Source organism: Salvelinus alpinus, chromosome 4 (genome assembly GCF_045679555.1).
Source record: "Salvelinus alpinus chromosome 4, SLU_Salpinus.1, whole genome shotgun sequence".
Lineage (NCBI taxonomy): Eukaryota > Metazoa > Chordata > Actinopteri > Salmoniformes > Salmonidae > Salvelinus > Salvelinus alpinus.
The window spans coordinates 33204928-33227241 of record NC_092089.1 but is presented as its reverse complement, the minus strand read 5'-3'; the positions used below and the strand labels follow the sequence as shown (position 1 = coordinate 33227241).

Below are 22314 nucleotides of genomic sequence, written 5' to 3'. Positions count from 1 at the left end.
TACAATCATTTTGTCCGTCTTTATTTACTTAAGTCATTAGGCATTTTATAAATAACATGTTTAAGGCCTGAATGGACCAGTCATGTGCATCATCACACAGATCAGAGGTCTGATAGCATACACACAGTTTAAAACAGGAGAGATGTTTGATGTAGGGGGAAGTCACAAGGATGTCTATCATGGCTGAATGTGTCACTAAATTCAAGATGATGACCATTCTTTCCACTCTTCAGAGGAACCTCAACTCAGCTGACAGTGAAATAACTACATCAAGCTCACAATGATATAGACAAAAGTATGTTCCAGGATCAACAATGTTTCTTCACTGATCACTGTGTGGAGTGGTGATGGTGATATAGCCCAAACCTGTTTTCTCTGATTGTCACTGTAACCTAATTAGCATCATCCTTCATGCATTTACATGAAAGGATTAGAGGTAGCCCACCACTTCATTTATTGGTTTAAACAGAGTGCATGCACTCTAGGTATGTTTGATCTTGGGATGAGGGTACAATAGGATTATCTAGAGGTGGAAGAGGCAGATGTGAAAATACAGTTTCTTCTCCACAAATATTTTGCAACAGACTTGATGAATATTTTCATCATTCAATTGCCATTGATTGCTGTCTCCCATCCTGAGGGGGTGTAGCTTCCCTCCACTCTGACACCCCACCCTCATCGAACCCCAGCCCAGAAAATACCAGCGGAAAGGAGCATTACAATACATCTATCTGACACGTTATCTTATGGGTTTACATTATTTAGTGATCTTATAGATTCCAGTAATTCCTCATGAATAATAAAAAGACTGTTTACATACTTAAATCATTGGTATTTGTAATGACTTGGGCCCCAAGGTTTCCTAATCATGTCACGTGGTCTGGGTAAACTCAGCTGCACTGACAGTACAGCTGACATATATATACACTGCTCAAAAAAATAAAGGGAACACTTAAACAACACAATGTAACTCCAAGTCAATCACACTTCTGGGAAATCAAACTGTCCACTTAGGAAGCAACACTGATTGACAATACATTTCACATGCTGTTGTGCAAATGGAATAGACAACAGGTGGAAATTATAGGCAATTAGCAAGACACCCCCAATAAAGGAGTGGTTCTGCAGGTGGTGACCACAGACCACTTCTCAGTTCCTATGCTTCCTGGCTGATGTTTTGGTCACTTTTGAATGCTGGCGGTGCTTTCACTCTAGTGGTAGCATGAGACGGAGTCTACAACCCACACAAGTGGCTCAGGTAGTGCAGCTCATCCAGGATGGCACATCAATGCGAGCTGTGGCAAGAAGGTTTGCTGTGTCTGTCAGCGTAGTGTCCAGAGCATGGAGGCGCTACCAGGAGACAGGCCAGTACATCAGGAGACGTGGAGGAGACCGTAGGAGGGCAACAACCCAGCAGCAGGATCGCTACCTCTGCCTTTGTGCAAGAAGGAGCAGGAGGAGCACTGCCAGAGCCCTGTAAAATGACATCCAGCAGGCCACAAATGTGCATGTGTCTGCTCAAATGGTCAGAAACAGACTCCATGAGGGTGGTATGAGGGCCCGACGTCCACAGGTGGGGGTTGTGCTTACAGCCCAACACCGTGCAGGACGTTTGGCATTTGCCAGAGAACACCAAGATTGGCAAATTCGCCACTGGCACCCTGTGCTCTTCACAGATGAAAGCAGGTTCACACTGAGCACATGTGACAGACGTGACAGTCTGGAGACGCCGTGGAGAACGTTCTGCTGCCTGCAACATCCTCCAGCATGACTGGTTTGGCGGTGGGTCAGTCATGGTGTGGGGTGGCATTTCTTTGGGGGGCCGCACAGCCCTCCATGGGCTCGCCAGAGGTAGCCTGACTGCCATTAGGTACCGAGATGAGATCCTCAGACCCCTTGTGAGACCATATGCTGGTGCGGTTGGCCCTGGGTTCCTCCTAATGCAAGACAATGCTAGACCTCATGTGGCTGGAGTGTGTCAGCAGTTCCTGCAAGAGGAAGGCATTGATGCTATGGACTGGCCCGCCCGTTCCCCAGACCTGAATCCAATTGAGCACATCTGGGACATCATGTCTCGCTCGATCCACCAACGCCACATTGCACCACAGACTGTCCAGGAGTTGGCGGATGCTTTAGTCCAGGTCTGGGAGAAGACCCCTCAGGAGACCATCCGCCACCTCATCAGGAACATGCCCAGGCGTTGTAGGGAGGTCATACAGGCACGTGGAGGCCACACACGCTACTGAGCCTCATTTTGACTTGTTTTAAGGACATTACATCAAAGTTGGATCAGCCTGTAGTGTGGTTTTCCACTTAAATTTTGAGTGTGACTCCAAATCCAGACCTCCATGGGTTGATAAATTTGATTTCCATTGATCATTTTTGTGTGATTTTGTTGTCAGCACATTCAACTATGTAAAGAAAAAAGTATTTCATAAGAATAGTTCATTCATTCAGATCTAGGATGTGTTATTTTAGTGTTCCCTTAATTTTTTTGAGCAGTGTATATAAGTCCCTCTTCCTTTTCTGTCATTGCCCAATCCTGTTACTGTGATCTGAAGAACTAGCTTTCCTTTTCTGTGGAACTTGGAGTTCTTTCCCACTTACCTACTTCTCCAGGGAATGTTAGGGACGTTTTTATAAGCCTGCTGTGGGCTGTGTTGGTGGTTTGTTTGCTGAGTCGCAGTGTGAGTGTGTTCTCACTCCTCTTTGCCTCCCCTCCCCCTTCCTTGATTCTAGAATCTACAACCCTTACCTACCTTAAGTGTGCTATGCAGACACACCCGGCTATCCTGCATCAACCAATCACAGACAAGGGAGAGTCACCCAGGAGGTGTACTTCCTGTATTTGGTGAGAGAGGAATGGAGCAGGAGAGAGAGAGATAGTGAGTCAGCGAGCTTCATCTCGGGATCAACAGTAACTGATCACGTCAGTGTTGGAGGAAGGAGAACAGATTGATTTGTGGGATAAAGTCTGTGGGCTTTTGTTTAGTTTGTCCAGATTCTTCTGTTCATTAACAGCGGCTGTGAAGACAAGACAGAGAGAAAAAGAGGAGGGGAAGATAAGTGTCAATCTGTTCAGACTTGTTTGGGAATTTGAGCAAGGAAGGAGGGAAGAGGAGGGGTGAAACAGCAAGAGAGAAGGAGAGAGAGAGAGAGAGAAGAGCAGAGGGGAGAGGCTGACAGACAGATTGAGAAGAAAACTGATGCTGAGAGAGACAGAGGGTCAGGATTGGATTAAAGTTGAAATAGAACTCACCCCCCCCCCCCAGCAGATCTGGAGAGGAAGGATTGCTTGTGTTGTGCAATCCTTGTTGGTTCACACTACTGAACTAACTGAGAGCTGCAGAGAGGAGGGAGACTGGACATCTCTAGCGTACTAAACTCAGGTGAGTCCCTCAGATCTCTTTACTGTGTTTCTCTACTGATTTACCAGTCATTCTACAGTTCTAAAATTGATTCGTGGCTAATTTGTCTAGTGGTTTATGTGTTACATTTGTTTTCATTGTGTGTAAGTGAGTCCTGTTTTAGGGTTAGTTGGTGTGTTGAGCGATGTTATGTGGACTGTGCTGCGTTCAATAAATCAGTGTTCCCAGGTGTCACATAATCTGCGGGGCTGTAACTGTCCTTATCTACAACACTTTGCTGTTGGCTCTGTTGTTGTATAGATACTTGGCGCTCCAAGCTTAAGGGAAAATATAGTTTTTGAGTAGATTTTCCCTTTAAATTAACTCAAGCAGTTAGCAGTAGAACCCATTGAGTTCAAGTGTATTGAATTACAGGGTTGGCTATTGTGAGTTGGCTATTAAGTGTTGTCTGACTAAAGGTTGTGATGCTGTGGTCTCAAACTGATCGCATAAACACATTGTTGCCTGTGATTCTTATCATCATAACACCCACAGTTATAACACATTGGACTTGTGTTGTATTATAGTTACAGTATTTTCACCTTTTTGTAATGACATTTTTTTTTAAACTTCCAATTTGAATTAATGAATAGTGAAGCATTGGTCAGGGCTGGTAAAGACACTAGGCCACTATTCAGCTTCAGTGTTCAGGGGCCACAATAGGCCTAACACGGAACCCAAACCGGCAGCGCGCGTGCGCCATCGTGCATACATTTATTTTGTCCCCCTACACCAAACGCAATCACGACACGTAGGTAAAAATATCAAAACAAACTCTGAACCAATGACATTAATTTGGGGACAGGTCGAAAAGCATTAAACATGTATGGCAATTTAGCTAATTAGCTTACACTTGCTAGCTAATTTGTCCTATTTAGCTAGCTTGCGGTTGCTAGCTAATTTGTCCTGGGATATAAACATTGAGTTGTTATTTTACCTGAAATGCACAAGGTCCTCTAATCCGACAATTAATCCACACATAAAATGGCCAACCGAATCGTTTCTAGTCATCTCTCCTCCTTCCAGGCTTTTTTCATCTTTGAACTTATATGGTGATCCATCTACACTTTCATAGTATTACCACGACAACCGGCAAAACAGTTAGTCTTTCAATCACCCACGTGGGTATAACCAATGAGGAGATGGCACGTGGGTACCTGCTTCTATAAACCAATGAGGAGATGGGAGAGGCAGGACTTTCAGCCCGATCTGCATCAGAAATAGAAAGGAGTTGTATTTTAGCCCTTGGCATCGCAGACGCTCGTTTGCGAGCGCGAGCAGTGTGGGTGCAATAATTGAATAACATGGATTTCTAAATGTATTTTGCGCCGCTCGCGCACGCGACGTGTCCGGTCTGGTCAGCATGTAATGCTGTTGTTAACCTTCCATTTTCATTGATCTCAATATTATTTTATCTCCATTTCGTGATTGAAAGTGTTGCTACTTCAAGTGATTCTATTGGTTGTGGCAGTATCCTTGCAGAATGTCCAGATTGTGATGAATTATAAGTTAATGAGAGAATATTACCATCTTTCAGGTTCTGAAAAAAGTATGTTACCATGGGGACCAAACGCCCCAGTCTGACTCCCTTTGACACATTTGATCCATCCAATCAAAGCGCTTCCTACTTGAACCCTCAGCCAATCAGCCAGATCTGCCGTGAAACAAGTCCCAGACCTGGAACTATGGCCCGGACAAACAGAGAGAGGGAGAGGATCCGAGAGGAGGAATGGAGGAGAGAAAGAGAAATGGAGAGATTTAAGGAGAAGACAAGAAATAGAAGAAAAGAGATGGAACCCGGACCAAGAGAGAGGAACAGAGAGAAGGACTGTTCCCCCATATCCAGAAGGAGGGAGGAGGAAAGGGAATGGAGAGAGAGAGAAAGGGGGAGAGCGGGAGAGAAACATGCCAATGGAAGACCTACTTCAAATCTGGAGATCAGGAACGACAGAGACAGAGAAAATGAGAGAAAGAAAGGAGACACGTTTCCTACAATTATAAAACATAGCAAAGAGAGAGACAGAAGAATGAGTGCATTTGTGGAGGAAGATGTGGGGAAAGAAGGAACGAGACAATTGGAGAGACAGAAGGGAACAGAGATGAACGACTGGGAGAGAGAACGAGAGACAGCAGCAAAGATACAGCGGTATCGAGATGCAGAGAGGGACTTCCAAAGGTACAGAGAGAGGGAGAGGGAGAGAATCAGGGCACAGGAGGACGGGGAGAAAAATGGAGGGAGGCCCATGGAGGATAAGACATTGAGACGGAGGGAGAGAGCGAGGGAAGCGGAGCCAGATTTCAGAGAGAGGAGAAGAGAGAGGGACTCAAAGGGCAATGACCTATGGAGCAAAAGAGAAAGGTATATGGATGGAGAGCGAGAGAGGCCAAAACTCTGGCAGGGAGAAAGGGAAGTTAGAGGAAAAGAAGGAGATTCACAGAACTATTCGGATAGAGAGGGCAGGGATGGAAGGAGGGAAGGAAATACAGAGGGACAGAGGGACACCAGGAGTGAGGGAGACAGTGGTGGAGAGAAGTGGAAAGAGAGAGTGAGAGATGACAACAGAAGAGAACTGAAACATCTGCACAGTAAAAGTGAGGGGGACACTGAGGGGAACGCATCATGGGATAGAGTGAGAGAGAAAGAGAAAGATAGACAGAAATGGAGAGGGGGGGAGATGTACAGAGAGAGGGATGGAAGGAAAGATGCTTATAGACAGAGAGTGAGGGACGGGGGCAGGGACATTGATGGAGAGAGGGACATGGACAGATACAGAGAGAGGAACAGGAGAAAAGCGAGGGAAGTGGAGAGAGAGAGGGATGGGGTGAGAGAAGGGGGCAGGCAAGAGAACGGACCAAGGGAAAGGAGGGATCCGGAGAAAGATGGGGAGAAAACACAGCCCAATGTAACAGGAGAGAGAGGGAAGCGGATGGACGGAGAGAGATTCAGAGAGAGGGAGAGATATTCCAAGGGGAAGGATGAAGAGAGGAGGTGCAGGGAGAAGAGGGACAGAGAGACAGATCCCAAAAGGGAGGGAGGAGCAGACGGAGCTAGCCGATCGCCGAGTGAGACAGCCCCAAGGGTGCCACCACGAGCCCAGAGCAGCGGAGAATGGAGCAGTGACACAGAGAGGGAAAGAAAATGGAGAAGAGGAAGAGAAAGTAATGAAGAGAAGGAGTCAGAGGGAGAGAAGGATGTGGACAGGGGGCAGAGAGAGTGTAGTGAAAGAGAGAGACCAGATAGAGTGAGGGGGAGAGAAGGAGAGGAGGAGACGATACCAAAGCGCCCTGAGCAGCGGAGGATGTGGTTAGAACCACAGAAGGTCAGATATAACAAAGAATCCTCTTTAGAGGATGAGGTTAGAGAGCGAGAAAGAGATAGGCACACTAACAGATGGAGAGATAGAAGTGAAGAAGAGGACAGACCCGTGGAACAAAGGACAGGCAGAGAAAAAGAGAGGAAGACAGAGGGAGAAGGACAAGAGGATAGGTCGGTGGAACAAAGAATGTCCATAGACGAAGAGAGAGAAACTGAGAGGGAGGGAGGGAGGGAGAGGTATTTGGAGAGAGGGTTAAATGTAGATGAAGATGATGAGACAGAAGCCTGGAGGAGTTATAGCAGAGGAGAGGAACACCAGACTTACAGCGATGGAGAGAGAGAGGAACTCTGGCAGAGGGACAGGGAGACGGAGATAGAGAATGTGACAGATAACACAGAGGTTGACAGAGAGGAGGAAGAAGAAAGTGATAGATATGTAGAGTGGGAAGGACAGAGAGATATAATCCCTTCCTCTGAGGACGGCTTTATCACTGTGTGCAGTGGTGGAGAAGAGGAGTTTGAGGACTGCAAAGAATTCTTGGAGGTTGGGTTCACTAATCATGTTACCAGGCAACCTGTTAGCTTTCAGGGGAGCGAGGGAGAGATGGAGAGAGGTGGAAGGAGAAGACATGAAAGAGAGAGAGAAAGAACAGAAGAGCAGACAGAGCAAAAAGATGATGCATTGGAGGGAGAGGTGAATGACGGAAAGGGGAAGAAGCAACCCACCTATGTATTCTGTGTGATTGGACAAACACTGTCCAGGTCAAAACCCAATCAGACAGCAGTCCTGGGTGACATGGAATCAGAGCGGACCAATCAAAATCCTGGATATGGTCATAGGGACAGTGGTGACATCACACACCTCCCTCATGAGAACCCTTCCAGAGATGGAGACCAAGGGGCAGAGGATGAGAGAAAAATAGTGAGGGATGAAACCCACGTGCCAAAGGGGGAGAGAACAGACACAGAAGAGAGCTCCATAGTGGACGTCAGTCACACCACCCTAGAACGAGAGAGCGGAGAACGACTGAAGGTCATGGAGGAGAACCCATACGCTGAGATAGAGCGGAGAAACTCTGAGACCGAAAATCTCCTCAAAGAGTGGAGAGAAAGACATAAAGAGTACACAGAAACAAGAGAGAGGGACCCAACAGACAGTAGGAGGACAGAACCAGAGATAGGTCCATCTTCACATACCAGTGGAGAGTACCACCACCATGGGATCCCTGTAGTTGACCAAGCCACCTCTGACCAGAATAACCCTGGAGTGATGAGCCCAGAGGAAGCTGTGGCCATCCAAATCTGTATAAGGGGAGCCTGGAGCACAGAAGAGGAGGTCAAGCGCCACTCCCAGGCCTCACACATGAAGTGGGCCAAGAACCTATTGAGCGAGATCCTTGGCAGTTCGGAGGAACACGCCCGTGGCAACCCCCAGCCAGAGTCACAGGGAGGTCAAGAGGTCAGCCAGACTGCGAGAGGGACCGAGAGGGTAGAAGAGGAGCTAGAGGAAGAAAAGGATGAGACGCTAGAGGGGGGAGGAGCCTCAACCGTCTACGCCACGGTTCAGAAGAGGACGAAGCGTGGGAGGAAGTCGGTGGAGGCGAGGCTGGCTGAACGGGAGGCAGAGCCAGGGAAAGTGGAGGATGAGAGAGGTACAGGGGAGAAACTAACAGACATGCATGCTGAGGCTTTCACAGCTATGCTTGGTGATGGCAAACCCATAGACATGCATGCTGCCCTGACCCTATACAATACTCATGGTGACACACCTACAGACAGACAGGGAGAGGAGGTGGAGGGTAACAATGTGTGTACGGTCAGACAAACAGACAGTCATATACATATCCAGGTAGAGATGGTGACAGAGGTTGAGGGTGAGATAGAGAAAGGGGTTGAAGTTGGGGACGAGGTTCATATACTGGATGCAGAGAAAGAAGTGAATGCCCAGAAAGAGGAAGATCTGTTTCTCTCTGTGAGCAACACCCTGTACAAACCAACCAGCTGCCCCAGCCTTATATACAACCCTGATTCAGAACAACCTATCACCCCCATAGAGGAAAAGACGGAGGAAGAAGGGGAGAAAGAGAGGACTGTGGGAGAGGGGGAAGAGAATAGTGTGGTAGAGGGGAAGCAGGAAAGGAGGATAGAAGATGGGACCGAGGACAGGGGGAAAGTGGGAGAGGCGACTGAGGAGAGGAAAGTGGAAAGGGAGGAGGAGAAGAGGGTAGGAGGGGAAGAAGAGAGGATGAGGGAGGGCAAGGAAGAGAGTAAAAAAACAGGAGGAGGGGGGGTGAAGAGCACTTGTAGTTTCCAAGATTTGGGCACCGATGTTCGGTTTTGGAGGCGGGGGTTCCACAAGACAACAGAAAGAAGAAACGAGGAAGAAGAAGGAAGAGAAGATGCGAGGGATCGCAGAACAAGAATATTCCAGGCGTCAGGTGAGACAGACAGAAAGAGAAGGAGGAATACATCAAGAGAAAAGCAGCTCAACACCTAACACAGATTAACATTAGAATATCCTAATTATGATCTTAATACTCAACTCCTAACACAGATTAACATTAGAATATCCTAATTATGATCTTAATACTCAACTCATTTCATGATCATCTCAATCATGTCAACCTAACCAAACCTTTTAGAACGCCAGACAGAAGAGTTCAACCTTTTTAATTTGAAGACAGTTATACAAATGTTCATTCTTAGTTATTGATACTCACATGAAAAAATACTGTAGTATACTATGGTATAAATACTATATTATAAACCAGGTAGTTCGAGCTCTGAATGCGGATTGTCTGAAAGACGTGGTATACCAGACTATCTAACACTGGTATGACAAAAAATTACTTTTTACTGTTCTATTTACGTTGGTAACCAGTTTATAATAGCAATAAGGTACCTCAGGGGTTTGTGGTATATGGCCAATATACCACGGCTAAGGGCTGTATCCAGGCACTCCTCGATGCGTCCTGCATAAGAACAGCCCTTAGCTATGGTATATTAGCCATATACCACACCCCATTGGGCCTTTTTGCTTAAGTATTCACTGTAGGGTTTTTGCAGACTTTACTGTAGTGTTTTTGCAGAATACTGGAATATTTACTGTAGTATACTGTAGTATTTACAATTAACTATAGTATAAATACTGTAGTAAAAGAACTGTAGTATATACAAAAGTAATTAATGTAGGGTTTTTGCGAATTGTAATATGCTGTAGTATTTACTGGAGTGTTTTTGCTGACTAGTGTTTTTGTGGACATTACTGTAGTATTTACCATAGTATTCTACAGTATACTACAACATTCTATAGTAAGTATTGTAATATTCTATAGTAAACTAGTATTTTTTCATGTGGGATCTCACAAAAATCTTAATGAGATCCAACCTCTGATGCTAACTAACCCAACCTTACAACTGTGGACTTTTGTTCTGCTGTTTAAATTTCCTTATAATCTTGGTGTGAATTTCATCATCAGTTCATTGAAGTGATTTTATGCGGAGACTTACAAGAAACTGCCATCAGCTGAGTCACTGAAATGGGGGAAGGGGGCGGGGGAAAGGGAGGAGGACAGTGTAGGTGGGGACAGTGTGGCAATCCCAGAATCTCGCAATAAATAGGCAGGGTTAGACTGTCTGGAACCAGAACTCATTCCTCCTCCATGACTCTTCTATCCATTCTATCCCAGCTCTGTCTTCAGTTCAGTTTAGAGCACAGCCAGGGGAGTTTTGCAAACAACCCAACCCAAAAAAGTTCTGCCTGTTCTGTAGGCCATATTGGGCTGAGCTGTTCTCAGCCACAGCATATTACATTATTGGGTTATGTTGCTCTATCTCTCTGGACTACACTGGAACCAATATGTTCTGCTTCCAGATGAGGAGGTGAGCGTCAACTGGGGAGACGTGGACCTGAGGTGAGTAGAAGATAGCAGGGGGAGGGAGGGGGCATATGTCATGTTAGTGCACTGGGCTACCACAGTGACAGTTTCATTACATGGTCATATTTTATTTTATGTATAGAGTACAGTTAGATTTGTTGCCTGCCATTTAACCCTAACACTAGGCTGTGTTAGGTAGTGCCCGAGTTAAAATTGTCACGAACTGGCTCAAAGTCTGTAACAAAAAGGGAGACAACGTGAAGATTAGAGATAACAAAAATATATTTATTAACTGAGGTAACGTAAATACAATTAACAATGGTATGTGTAATCAGTAGTGTAAGTGAGTGGTTGCGTGCATAAATGTGATAATGAGTGGTGTTGAAAGGTGCCAAAGCAAAAAAACAAAACGGCCACAAAAATGCCACAACCAAAATGTAACAGTGTGTCTGCATGGAGAGAGTCTCCTCAATGAACGGGGAAGAGGTGTATTTATCCCGGGACCACTCCCGGGCCCAGGTGTGTCGCTGAAAACCCTCCCAGCTCCGCCCGCCGACATCCTAATAAGGAAAACAAGAGCAAAGAGAAAGAATACGTCAGAGTGGGAGGGTCGTCACCCCCCCGGGGACCAACAAGGACCCCGGAACACCATACCAGTCACACATACAAATTGACCCAGCCTGCATCCCAAATTGACCCAGGCTGCGTCCCAAATACATGGGGGTACTTGTTCACACTTCCATCTGCCCCAGCCAACCTCATCCTCCCCAGACCTCAACAACCTTTGTGCACAGGAAGCAACCTTTAAGAGGTAAGAAGAAAACGAGACCAGAAGAGAACAGACAGGAGCGACAGAACAGGACAATACCAAACAAAATAAACAATGGTCGGTCACGCAGACATTCAGGAACAAGGAGCACGAGAGAGCGCGTCAGCAACAAGCTCCAAGGAAAAGACCGTCTCAGGCTCCTTCTCATTCAATTTTGGCTACAACCGTAAGTTTCTAACAAGACCAAATGTGTCCGGGGCACGACCGAAAGAGGAGCGACCCCTGGGTAAATATGGGTCACCTTCCCAGAGCAAACTCCCCTGAGAGCTTTCCTTCCCTAACCAACTCTAGCCGCTCTTGTTGCAGCTTGATTTTAGCACTCTCCAAATCCTTTTAAAATTCCAATTCCTTTTCATACTTTACCCGATCATACTAGCTGTAACAGAAGCAATTCTTTCTGCTGTTCAAAAAGAAGACTACTAGGGCTAGCAGATGGAGCGGCCATTGAAACGAACCGGGGAGACGGTGAGTCCTCAGCAGAGGAGCCTCAGTGTTAACTTCAAGAATACCACTCTCCATCAGATTGGCCTTCAATATCAACCTAACAGATTTTTAGACGTTTATCACTAATTTCAACCTTGTAGTGTTCACCAATCTTCAATAGCTGTTCTTTAGTACATAATTATAACAGTTCCTCTGATGGAAAGCGAATGAACTCGTCTACATTAGACGCCATAGTCACAAGTAAATAAAAAATCTCGCTCTTCCCCTCTGCTGAGCACACCAGACCGGACCACAAGAAGAGAAATGACAATCACACTGGGCACCACAGAAGAGAGATGAGATATATATGGTGCTTCCCCAAAACCTACAATAACTCAACCCTAGTATTCATGCGGGTAACTATGCACTCTAGCCCGCTGGCAAGGACAAAATAACAATAACATTTATTTTTATAATTAAACACCCAGCACACTGGCAGATTCCCCCAAGCCACGAGTGTGCCCCCGAGACAAGTGCTCAGTCCACAGACTGACACAAATAACAAACAAAATAACCATGCCCAACGTATTCCAAAGTGAAACACGTCACTAAGCCTAACAGGTGGAGAAAAAAGGCTATAGCTCCGGGTAGTAAGTGTCACTACCCTACCCAAATCTCCCACTGAGGTACACAGCCGACTGTACTCACCTCCTCGGACCGATGTCCCAACAGCAAGTAGAGCAAGAGTCTCCAGCCTGGGCAGGGGCCTGGAAACTAACCAAAGTACTCTCTCCAATGCAGCACACAACCAACTATCCACCGCAGTGGCAAGTTTACCAAACAAACAAAGGCAACCAATACTGGGCACCAAACATTACAACTCAAAAGCTGTAATCAAAAGATGCAAACAAAGCCCCTACAGAGTTTTCAAACATGAACTCCACGTTTTCTCCCAAACACAATACCTTCCAGATCCCGGACGAGCACCCACTTGTCACAAACCAGCTCAAAGTCCGTAACAAAAAGGAGACAACGTGGAAATTAGGAATAACAAAAATATATTTATTAACTGAGGTAACATAATTACAATTAACAATGGTGTGTGTAGTCAGTAATCAGTAGTGTAAGTGAGTGGTTGCGTGCATAAATGTGATAATGAGGGGTGTTGAAAGGTGCCAAAACAAACCGTCCACAACCAAAATCTAACCGTGTGTCTGCATGGAGAGAGTCTCCTCAATGAATGGGGAAGAGGTGTATTTATCCCGGGACACACCCGGGCCCAGTTCTGTCCCACGTCGCTGACGACCCTCTCAGCTCCGCCCGCCGACATCCTAATAAGGAAAACAAGAGCAAAGAGAAAGAATACGGCAGACAGAGTGGGAGGGTCGTCACAAAATATACCACACTACTTCTGTAGATGAAGTGTGAACGATTCCCTCTCCTGACTCCTGTCTCTCCCTCTGTCCAGGAATGTCACGGATACCATCAGAATGGATAGGAGGAACTCCAAATTTTACAGTGAGTATCTCTGCTCTACCTCTACTGCTCTACCTCTACCTCTACTGCTCTACCTCTACTGCTCTGCCTCTACCTCTACTGCGCTACGTCTACTGCTCTACCTCTACTGCTCTGCCTCTACCTCTACTGCGCTACGTCTACTGCTCTACCTCTACTGCTCTACCTCTACTGCTCTGCCTCTACTGCTCTGCCTCTACCTCTACTGCGCTACGTCTACTGCTCTACCTCTACTGCTCCTCCTCTACCTCTACTGCGCTACGTCTACTGCTCTGCCTCTACTGCTCTACCTCTACTGCTCTACCTCTACTGCTCTACCTCTACTGCTTTACCTCTATTGCTCTACCTCTACTGCTCTACCTCTATTGCTCTACTGCTCTACCGCTATTGCTCTAACTCTACTGCTCTACCTCTACTGCTCTACCTCTACTGCTCTACCTCTATTGCTCTACCTCTATTGCTCTACCTCTACTGCTCTACCTCTATTGCTCTACCTCTACTGCTCTACCTATACTGCTCTACCTCTACTGCTCTACCGCTATTGCTCTAACTCTACTGCTCTACCTCTACTGCTCTACCTCTATTGCTCTACCTCTATTGCTCTACCGCTATTGCTCTACCTCTATTGCTCTACCTCTACTGCTCTACCTCTACTGCTCTACCTCTACTGCTCTACCTCTACTGCTCTACCTCTACTGCTCTACCTCTACCTCTACTGCGCTACGTCTACTGCTCTACCTCTACTGCTCTACCGCTATTGCTCTAACTCTACTGCTCTACCTCTACTGCTCTACCTCTATTGCTCTACCGCTATTGCTCTACCTCTATTGCTCTACCTCTACTGCTCTACCTCTACTGCACTACCTCTACTGATCTACCTCTACTGATCTACCTCTACTGCTCTACCTCTACTGCTCTACCTCTACCTCTACTGCGCTACGTCTACTGCTCTACCTCTACTGCTCTGCCTCTATTGCTCTACCTCTACTGCTCTACCTCTATTGCTCTACCTCTACTGCTCTACCTCTATTGCTCTACCTCTACTGCTCTACCTATACTGCTCTACCGCTATTGCTCTACCTCTATTGCTCTACCTCTACTGCTCTACCTCTACTGCTCTACCTCTATTGCTCTACCTCTATTGCTCTACCTCTACTGATCTACCTCTACTGCTCTACCTCTACCTCTACTGCTCTACCTCTACTGCTCTACCTCTACCTCTACTGCTCTACCTCTACTGCTCTACCTCTATTGCTCTACCTCTACTGCTCTACCTCTACTGCTCTGCCTCTACCTCTACTGCGCTACGTCTACTGCTCTACCTCTACTGCTCTGCCTCTACCTCTACTGCGCTACGTCTACTGCTCTACCTCTACTGCTCTACCTCTACTGCTCTGCCTCTACCTCTACTGCGCTACGTCTACTGCTCTACCTCTACTGCTCCTCCTCTACCGCGCTACGTCTACTGCTCTACCTCTACTGCTCTACCTCTACTGCCCTACCTCTACTGCTCTACCTCTATTGCTCTACCTCTATTGCTCTACTGCTCTACCTCTACTGCTCTACCTCTACTGCTCTACCTCTATTGCTCTACCTCTACTGCTCTACCTCTATTGCTCTACCTCTACTGCTCTACCGCTATTGCTCTACCGCTATTGCTCTACCTCTACTGCTCTACCTCTATTGCTTTACCTCTACTGCTCTACCTCTATTGCTCTACCTCTATTGCTCTACCTCTACTGATCTACCTCTACTGCTCTACCTCTACCTCTACTGCTCTACCTCTACTGCTCTACCTCTACTGCTCTACCTCTATTGCTCTACCTCTACTGCTCTGCCTCTACCTCTACTGCGCTACGTCTACTGCTCTACCTCTACTGCTTTACCTCTACTGCTCTACCTCTACTGCTCTGCCTCTACCTCTACTGCGCTACGTCTACTGCTCTACCTCTACTGCTCCTCCTGTACCTCTACTGCGCTACGTCTACTGCTCTGCCTCTACTGCTCTACCTCTACTGCTCTACCTCTACTGCTCTACCTCCATTGCTTTACCTCTATTGCTCTACCTCTACTGCTCTACCTCTACTGCTCTACCTCTATTGCTCTACCTCTATTGTTCTACCTCTATTGCTCTACCTCTACTGCTCTACCTCTACTGCTCTACCTCTATTGCTCTACCCCTACTGCTCTATCTCTATTGCTCTACCTCTACTGCTCTACCTCTATTGCTCTACCTCTACTGCTCTACCTCTATTGCTCTACCTCTACTGCTCTACCATATATTGCTCTACCTCTATTGCTCTACCTCTACTGATCTACATCTACCTCTACTGCTCTACCTCTACTTCTACTGCTCTACCTCTACTGCTCTACCTCTATTTTTCTACCTCTACTGCTCTGCCTCTACTGCTCTACCTCTACTGCTCTACCTCTACTGCTCTGCCTCTACTGCTCTACCTCTACTGCTCTGCCTCTACTGCTCTACCTCTACTTCTACTGCTCTACCTCTACTGCTCTACCTCTATTTTTCTACCTCTACTGCTCTACCTCTACTGCTCTACCTCTACTGATCTACCTCTACTGCTCTGTCTCTGCTGCTATACCTCTACTGCACTACCTCTACTGCTCTGCCTCTCTTTTCTCTCCTTCATCCCTGAGGCACTCACATCCACTTTCACACATCCACTTCTCTGAAATGTATTTTATATGTAATAATATGATAATAATGTTAGTTCAATAGCACCTTTTATGCTACAATGAGCAGAGAGAGCTAGTCTTGTGTTTATGGCTATGTAGGTATGGAATCTGTGAAGGTATTCTAGGTTGACTACGCTCCTTGTAATTTGAAATGAAAAAGTCAGTAAAATCAAACAAGATACTTCCACAGACAGATATCATCTTCCAGTAAGGGTGCTGTTAAACAAGATACTTCCACAGACAGATATCATCTGCCAGTAAGGGTTCTGTCAAACAAGATACTTCCACAGACAGATATCATCTGCCAGTAAGGGTGCTGTTAAACAAGATACTTCCACAGACAGATATCATCTGCCAGTAAGGGTGCTGTTAAACAAGATACTTCCACAGACAGATATCATCTGCCAGTGAGGGTGCTGTTAAACAAGATACTTCCAAAGACAGATATCATCTGCCAGTAAGGGTACTGTTAAACAAGATACTTCCACAGACAGATATCATCTGCCAGTAAGGGTGCTGTTAAACAAGATACTTCCACAGACAGATATCATCTGCCAGTAAGGGTGCTGTTAAATAAGATACTTCCACAGACAGATATCATCTGCCAGTAAGGGTACTGTTAAACAAGATACTTCCACAGACCGATATCATCTGCCAGTAAGGGTGCTGTTAAACAAGATACTTCCACAGACAGATATCATCTGCCAGTAAGGGTGCTGTTAAACAAGATACTTCCACAGACAGATATCATCTGCCAGTAAGGGTGCTGTTAAACAAGATACTTCCACAGACAGATATCATCTGCCAGTAAGGGTTCTGTCAAACAAGATACTTCCACAGACAGATATCATCTGCCAGTAAGGGTGCTGTTAAACAAGATACTTCCACAGACAGATATCATCTGCCAGTAAGGGTGCTGTTAAACAAGATACTTCCACAGACAGATATCATCTGCCAGTAAAGGTGCTGTTAAACAAACATGTCCACAGACAGATTGAATCTGAGACTAGATATGACTGTATAGCAGTGTACTGTGAGTCCCAAGACAGACTTCTTCCTGTGAATGGCTTACTCATGTATACAGTGTGTGCTTGATCCCTTTCTGTATTTTCCCAGATTGTTTTCCAGCTCAAACATGTTGTAGGTTTATTCCATGGAACCTATAAACTGTAGGATTTCATTTTCAGTTCTGCTTTCCGACCCAATCATTTAAACATACCAAAATGGCAGCAGGTTTGCAGATCTATGAGTCATGGTGAAATTGTATGAAATGGGGTGTGTGTGTGTGTGTGTGTGTGTGTGTGTGTGTGTGTGTGTGTGTGTGTGTGTGTGTGTGTGTGTGTGTGTGTGTGTGTGTGTGTGTGTGTGTGTGTGTGTGTGTGTGCGTGCGTGCGTGCGTGCGCTCCAGGGCCACAGTCAGGTTTGTGCAGGTATTCATATCTCTTAACGCCAATTAAAACCAACTGTTGCTGCTACAGCATAGCATTCCAAGAAGTGTAAAATGCAATCCATACACTCTGGCTAACCCACTTCTCTGTCTCTCTATACCTCTACCTTTTCATCTATACCTATTCTGTCCCTGTCTAACTTCTCTCTCTCTTACTCTACTCATCTCTCTCGTCACATCTCTTTGCCTCCTCTCCACCTCTACTCCTTTCCCTCCTTTCCTCCCTTCCTCCTCTCCCTCACCCCCTCTCAGATTCCCAGCTCTACCAGGAGTACAGTGAGACAGCTCAGAACAGGGAGATCCTCAGTCAGTCTTGCTCTGACGCCCTCTCCATCTACGAGGAGCTCCCTGTCCACCTGTCCCCCGTACCCTCCTCCCTGGCCCCCTCGCTCCCTCCGGCCCGCAGGCCCTTACCCCGTCTCCCCCCAGTCATCCACCCCCACTCTCTGTCCCACTCTGGCTCTACCTCCAGTGGCACCAGTGCCAAGTTCCTGCCCGTACCACAGCCGCCCCAGGCCCCCCCGGCCAGGACTTCCTCTTCCCGCCTCTCCATCTCCCTCACCCAGTCCCCCAGCTTGTGGCAGGAGATCCCTGAGGTCAGGAACAGTGCTGAGTTTGGGGAGCTGACTGACAACCAGAGACGCCTGCAGGAGGTAAACAAAAACAAACAGTTGACCCTTCAACCAGTGATGTCGATGATGACATTTGCCAGGGGCCTAGTAGCTAATGTAGATTTTTTTGAGCCTGGATCTATGGGTCCTCTGGGTATTTGGAACAGTGCCTGTAATCCCCCCTCTCCTCTTCCTTTCTTCTTCCTGTCAGGTGCAGTTTGAGGTTGTAACTTCAGAAGCGTCGTACTGTCGTAGTCTGGATATTGTGGTGGATCACTTTGTCAAGTCTAAGCAGCTCGGGGAGCTGTTGACTACTCAGGACAGGAGCTGGCTGTTCTCCAGGCTGGCTGATGTCCGAGCCATCAGCCACAGGTGAGAGGACTGGGACTTATTTGTTTGCTCCTCAAACTAGCAAACCCACAGGCTGAATGTCACAGGGCCTCTCTATGCCCCTCTTTATCTTTTTTCTGTCAACGTTTACCTCATAGTCCTTCTCTGTATTTGTTGTTCTTGTAGTTTTCTGTCGAAGCTGGAAGAGAGGGTAGAATCTGATATGATGCACTTCACCGTGTGTGACATCATCGCTCGCCACTGTCAACGCTTCAAGAAGGTCTACGTGCCCTACCTCACCAACCAATCATATCAGGATGCCACTTACCAGAGACTCATGTGAGTCCTCCCCCAGGGTTCACTGACTGGCCAGACTCTTTCTGACACTCTTTGTATTACTGCACGTTTATACGTGTTTACGTTGACTTACAAACAGCACCTTCTTTCTCTCTCTCTGTCTGCCCTGCAGGGATGAGAACCATGGGTTCAGGCGGGTAGTGGAGAAGTTGGAACGCGGTCCAGTGTGTCAGCGTCTTCCTCTTCGCTCCTTCCTCATCCTCCCCTTCCAGAGGATCACACGAATCAAACTCCTTGTGCAGGTGTGTTTGTGTGTTTGTGTGACTGTGTGTATGTTTTAAGTGCACAATCTAAGTATGTGACTCCTTATAATCCTCTCTTCGACTCGGTCTCACTCTCCCCTTCTCAATCTCGCTCATCCTCCCCATTTTTCTCTGTATTTTTGCCTCAGAACATTGTGAAGAGAACAGCCCAAGGCACAGAGGAGGAGGTCCAGGCCATCAAAGCTATGAAGCTACTGGAGAGGGTATATTACACCCCCCCTCCTCCTTCTGGTTGTGCACTGTTACATGATATAGCCAAGAGATAACTGTTAACCATCTCTCTTCTCTCCCTCTCTCCCTCGGTCCTTCAGTTGATCCAGGAGAGCAATGACAGTATTACTCAAATGAAGAGCATTGAGTCGCTGGTCTCTCTCAGTGCCAGAGTGGACTTTGAATGCAGGGTGTGTAATAAACTACATCTCCCATGATCCCCTGCTTTACATGCTGTCCCTTGAACATATCAGTGTTGAACTGATCACAATAACAAGTCACAATACAAGTACAGCAGCAAGCTTTAACCGAGTTGAACCTATGTGTGTGTGTTGTAGACTCTCCCCCTGGTCAGTCAGTCTCGTAGGCTGGTGAGAGAGGGACCGGTGACTGAGATTATGGATTTCTCTCTGAAGGAGACAGAGAGGAGTGTCTACCTTCACCTTTTCAATGACTACCTGCTGCTGTCGCTGAACAAAGAGTGAGTCCCCTCAGACAAACACACTCACACAACCAAAGCAAACCAAGCATTAGGAAATCTAGACTGATATCACTTTTTATTGACAAGTTTTTCAATGTTCTCATCATTGGGCATTATTAACTCTCTACTCCTCTCCTCTCCTTCTCCCTCGTTCTAGAGGGGGCAGGTTCACGGTGATAGACCATGCTCCAGTGTCAGAACTGAGAGCTGAGAACTGTCGGGTCAAACTGCACTCTCTAGAGAAGAACCTTTTCCGCCTCCACCTTAACAAGAAAGCCCTGCTACTTAGCACCGACACACAGTAAGACAGAGAGGGTTGTGTGTGTGTGTGGGTGTGTGCCTGTGTGTGTGTTACAAAGAATGAGAGTAGTTTAATCCACAGGTGTGTGTGATTGTGTGTAAAAAGTGTGTTTTCTTGTGATCTTTCAGAGGTGATAAACTGCGTTGGATCTCAGCTGTCTCCAGGCCCCATCCTGTTATTGACTACTCTACAGCACAAGGTGGGTTGAAAGTTGCTATATTGCCATCCAGCCTAGCATGGCCAGACAATGGGGACATCTTGACCATGCTGTATTTGACCTCTGACCCCTCTCCCACAGACTTCACACAGATGCAGTGCATCCGAGCCTTCGTTGCCCACCAACCAGATGAGCTGTCCCTGGAGAAGGCTGAGGTCATTCTCGTCCACCAGCAGAGCAGCGACGGTAAGGAGGACAGAACCACCCACTTCCTGATTGGTTGTGGGAATACACAACATCTCCATACCTCAGTGTTATTGAGTGCTAAAAATGTGTTGCTTTTTTAGTTGCTTTTTGTTAAAACTCTTTCCCTTCTCTCCCTCCTCTTTCCTCTCCCCCTCCCTGTTTCCCCTCTCGCTCTCTCTCTCCCTCTATCTGTCATTCCTCAGGTTGGGTGGAGGGGACCAGGCTGTCAGACAGACACAGAGGATGGACTCCTGAGTCCCACTTGGAAACCATAGCCAGCCTCAGGGTCCGACAGCGCAACCTGTTGGACGCTCTAAAAATTACCACAGCCACGGCTGCAGTTTGACAAACCAACCACTGCCTGACTACGCTGGGGGAATCCTAGTCACTGTGTTACTGGGGACATATGGATTTGGACAGTGGATGAAACATAGTGTTTCAGACTGGAGTTGTCCCTCCCGGCCTCACCCTGCTTATTGGGGATGAATGGCAAGGGGATGAATGGCGTTAGAGGGGGTGCCTTAGAGATAGGCACTGGACTGACATGAATACCTTTAACACTTACAGGAGTGTCTATGTAAATGATTGGAGGGGTTTGGAGGTGCCTGGGAGTGTCTAGGGTAGCCTTGTAAATCAAACCCTGGCAATGAATGTCGATGGACTGTTACAGGATCATTTGGAAATCAGCCATCTAAGAACATCAGTGGATTGAGGACCTGTAGCCCCGGAGAAGTACAGAAGTTTCTCCATAACTACTTTACTTGGGGACTTTAAAAAGACATGGTATGGGGCCTCCCGAGTGGCGCAGTGGTCTAAGACACTGCATCGCAGTGCTAGAGGCTTCACGACAGACCTGGGTTCGATCCCAGGCTGTGTTGCAGCCGGCCGCGACCGGGAGACCCATGAGGCGGCACACAATTGGCCCAGTGTCCTCCGGGTTAGGGGAGGGTTTTATCTGGCCGGGATGTCCTTGTCCCATCGCGCTCTAGTGCCTCCTTGTGGCAGGTCGGGCGCATGCACGCTGACTTTGGTCGCCAATTGTGCGGTGTTTCCTCCGACACATTGGTGTGGCTGGCTTCTGGGTTAAGCCAGCAGTGTGTCAAGAAGCAGTTTCGGAAGACACATGGCTCTCGACCTTCGCCTCTCCCGAGTTCGTACAGGAGTTGCAGCGATGGGACAAGACTGTAACTACCAATGGGATATCATGAAAAAGGGGTAAAAAATACAACAACAAAAATAAGACATGGTATGATACACCATGGCAGTGTTTTGCAATAGAGGTTTTTGTCTTTGAACAAAATGTTTCTATATATTCAGGGCAATGTATTATTTGTGTATATTACAAAGATTTTATAAATGACTTTTAAAAATAGGTGCAATTATCAAAATAAGCTGTTCTGTCTGTGTTGAGGAAACTGAGAAGTATGCTTTGGAAATAAATGGCCTATGTGAAATACTTTTTCATTTTCTGACTTTTGTTTTTGATAACAAATAGTGAACAGCAGGAGAACTTGGCTACGCCATAGACTTTAGGCCTAAAATCAATAGCAGACCCTGGTCAAAGTACTTAGATAGACTGAACACAACTACGTTTACAGCCCTGACTTAAAGCGTACTTTTTACAGGACAAATGGTATGCAACGTCTGGCACGTATGCAACGTCTGGCACGTAGAGGAAACAGCTCCTGGCCCAGTTTTCCAACAATTTAATTGGTTGACTACAACGTAATTCAAGCAAAAACCGAGTCGGGGGGCGGGACCATTACTCCAATGAGGGCATTGTAAACAAACATAAAGGCCGCCCCCTAACTCTGCCCGAGTGGTTAAAAACTTTGTCCGTCAGCGC

At 46.7% G+C, this 22314-nt stretch overlaps 1 protein-coding gene across 2 annotated transcripts; it reads left to right on the top strand.

Annotated features, from left to right (window-relative positions):
• Positions 1–2620: 2620 nt before the first annotated feature.
• arhgef5 (Rho guanine nucleotide exchange factor (GEF) 5) lies at positions 2621–21927 on the top strand. Of its 2 annotated transcripts, none has more exons than XM_071396640.1 (15): positions 2621–3389; positions 4945–9161; positions 10598–10637; positions 13322–13371; positions 17765–18165; positions 18335–18495; positions 18640–18792; positions 18923–19052; positions 19202–19276; positions 19385–19474; positions 19622–19764; positions 19922–20065; positions 20194–20264; positions 20364–20468; positions 20672–21927. In XM_071396640.1, the coding sequence occupies exons 2-15, from the start codon at positions 4967–4969 to the stop codon at positions 20812–20814; spliced, it is 5901 nt and encodes a 1966-aa protein (XP_071252741.1). In that variant the 5' UTR covers positions 2621–3389; positions 4945–4966; the 3' UTR covers positions 20815–21927. The 2 variants fall into 2 exon arrangements, with proteins under 2 accessions (XP_071252741.1, XP_071252742.1); XM_071396641.1 differs by having other exon boundaries at positions 2631–3389; positions 4945–8375.
• Positions 21928–22314: the final 387 nt, after the last annotated feature.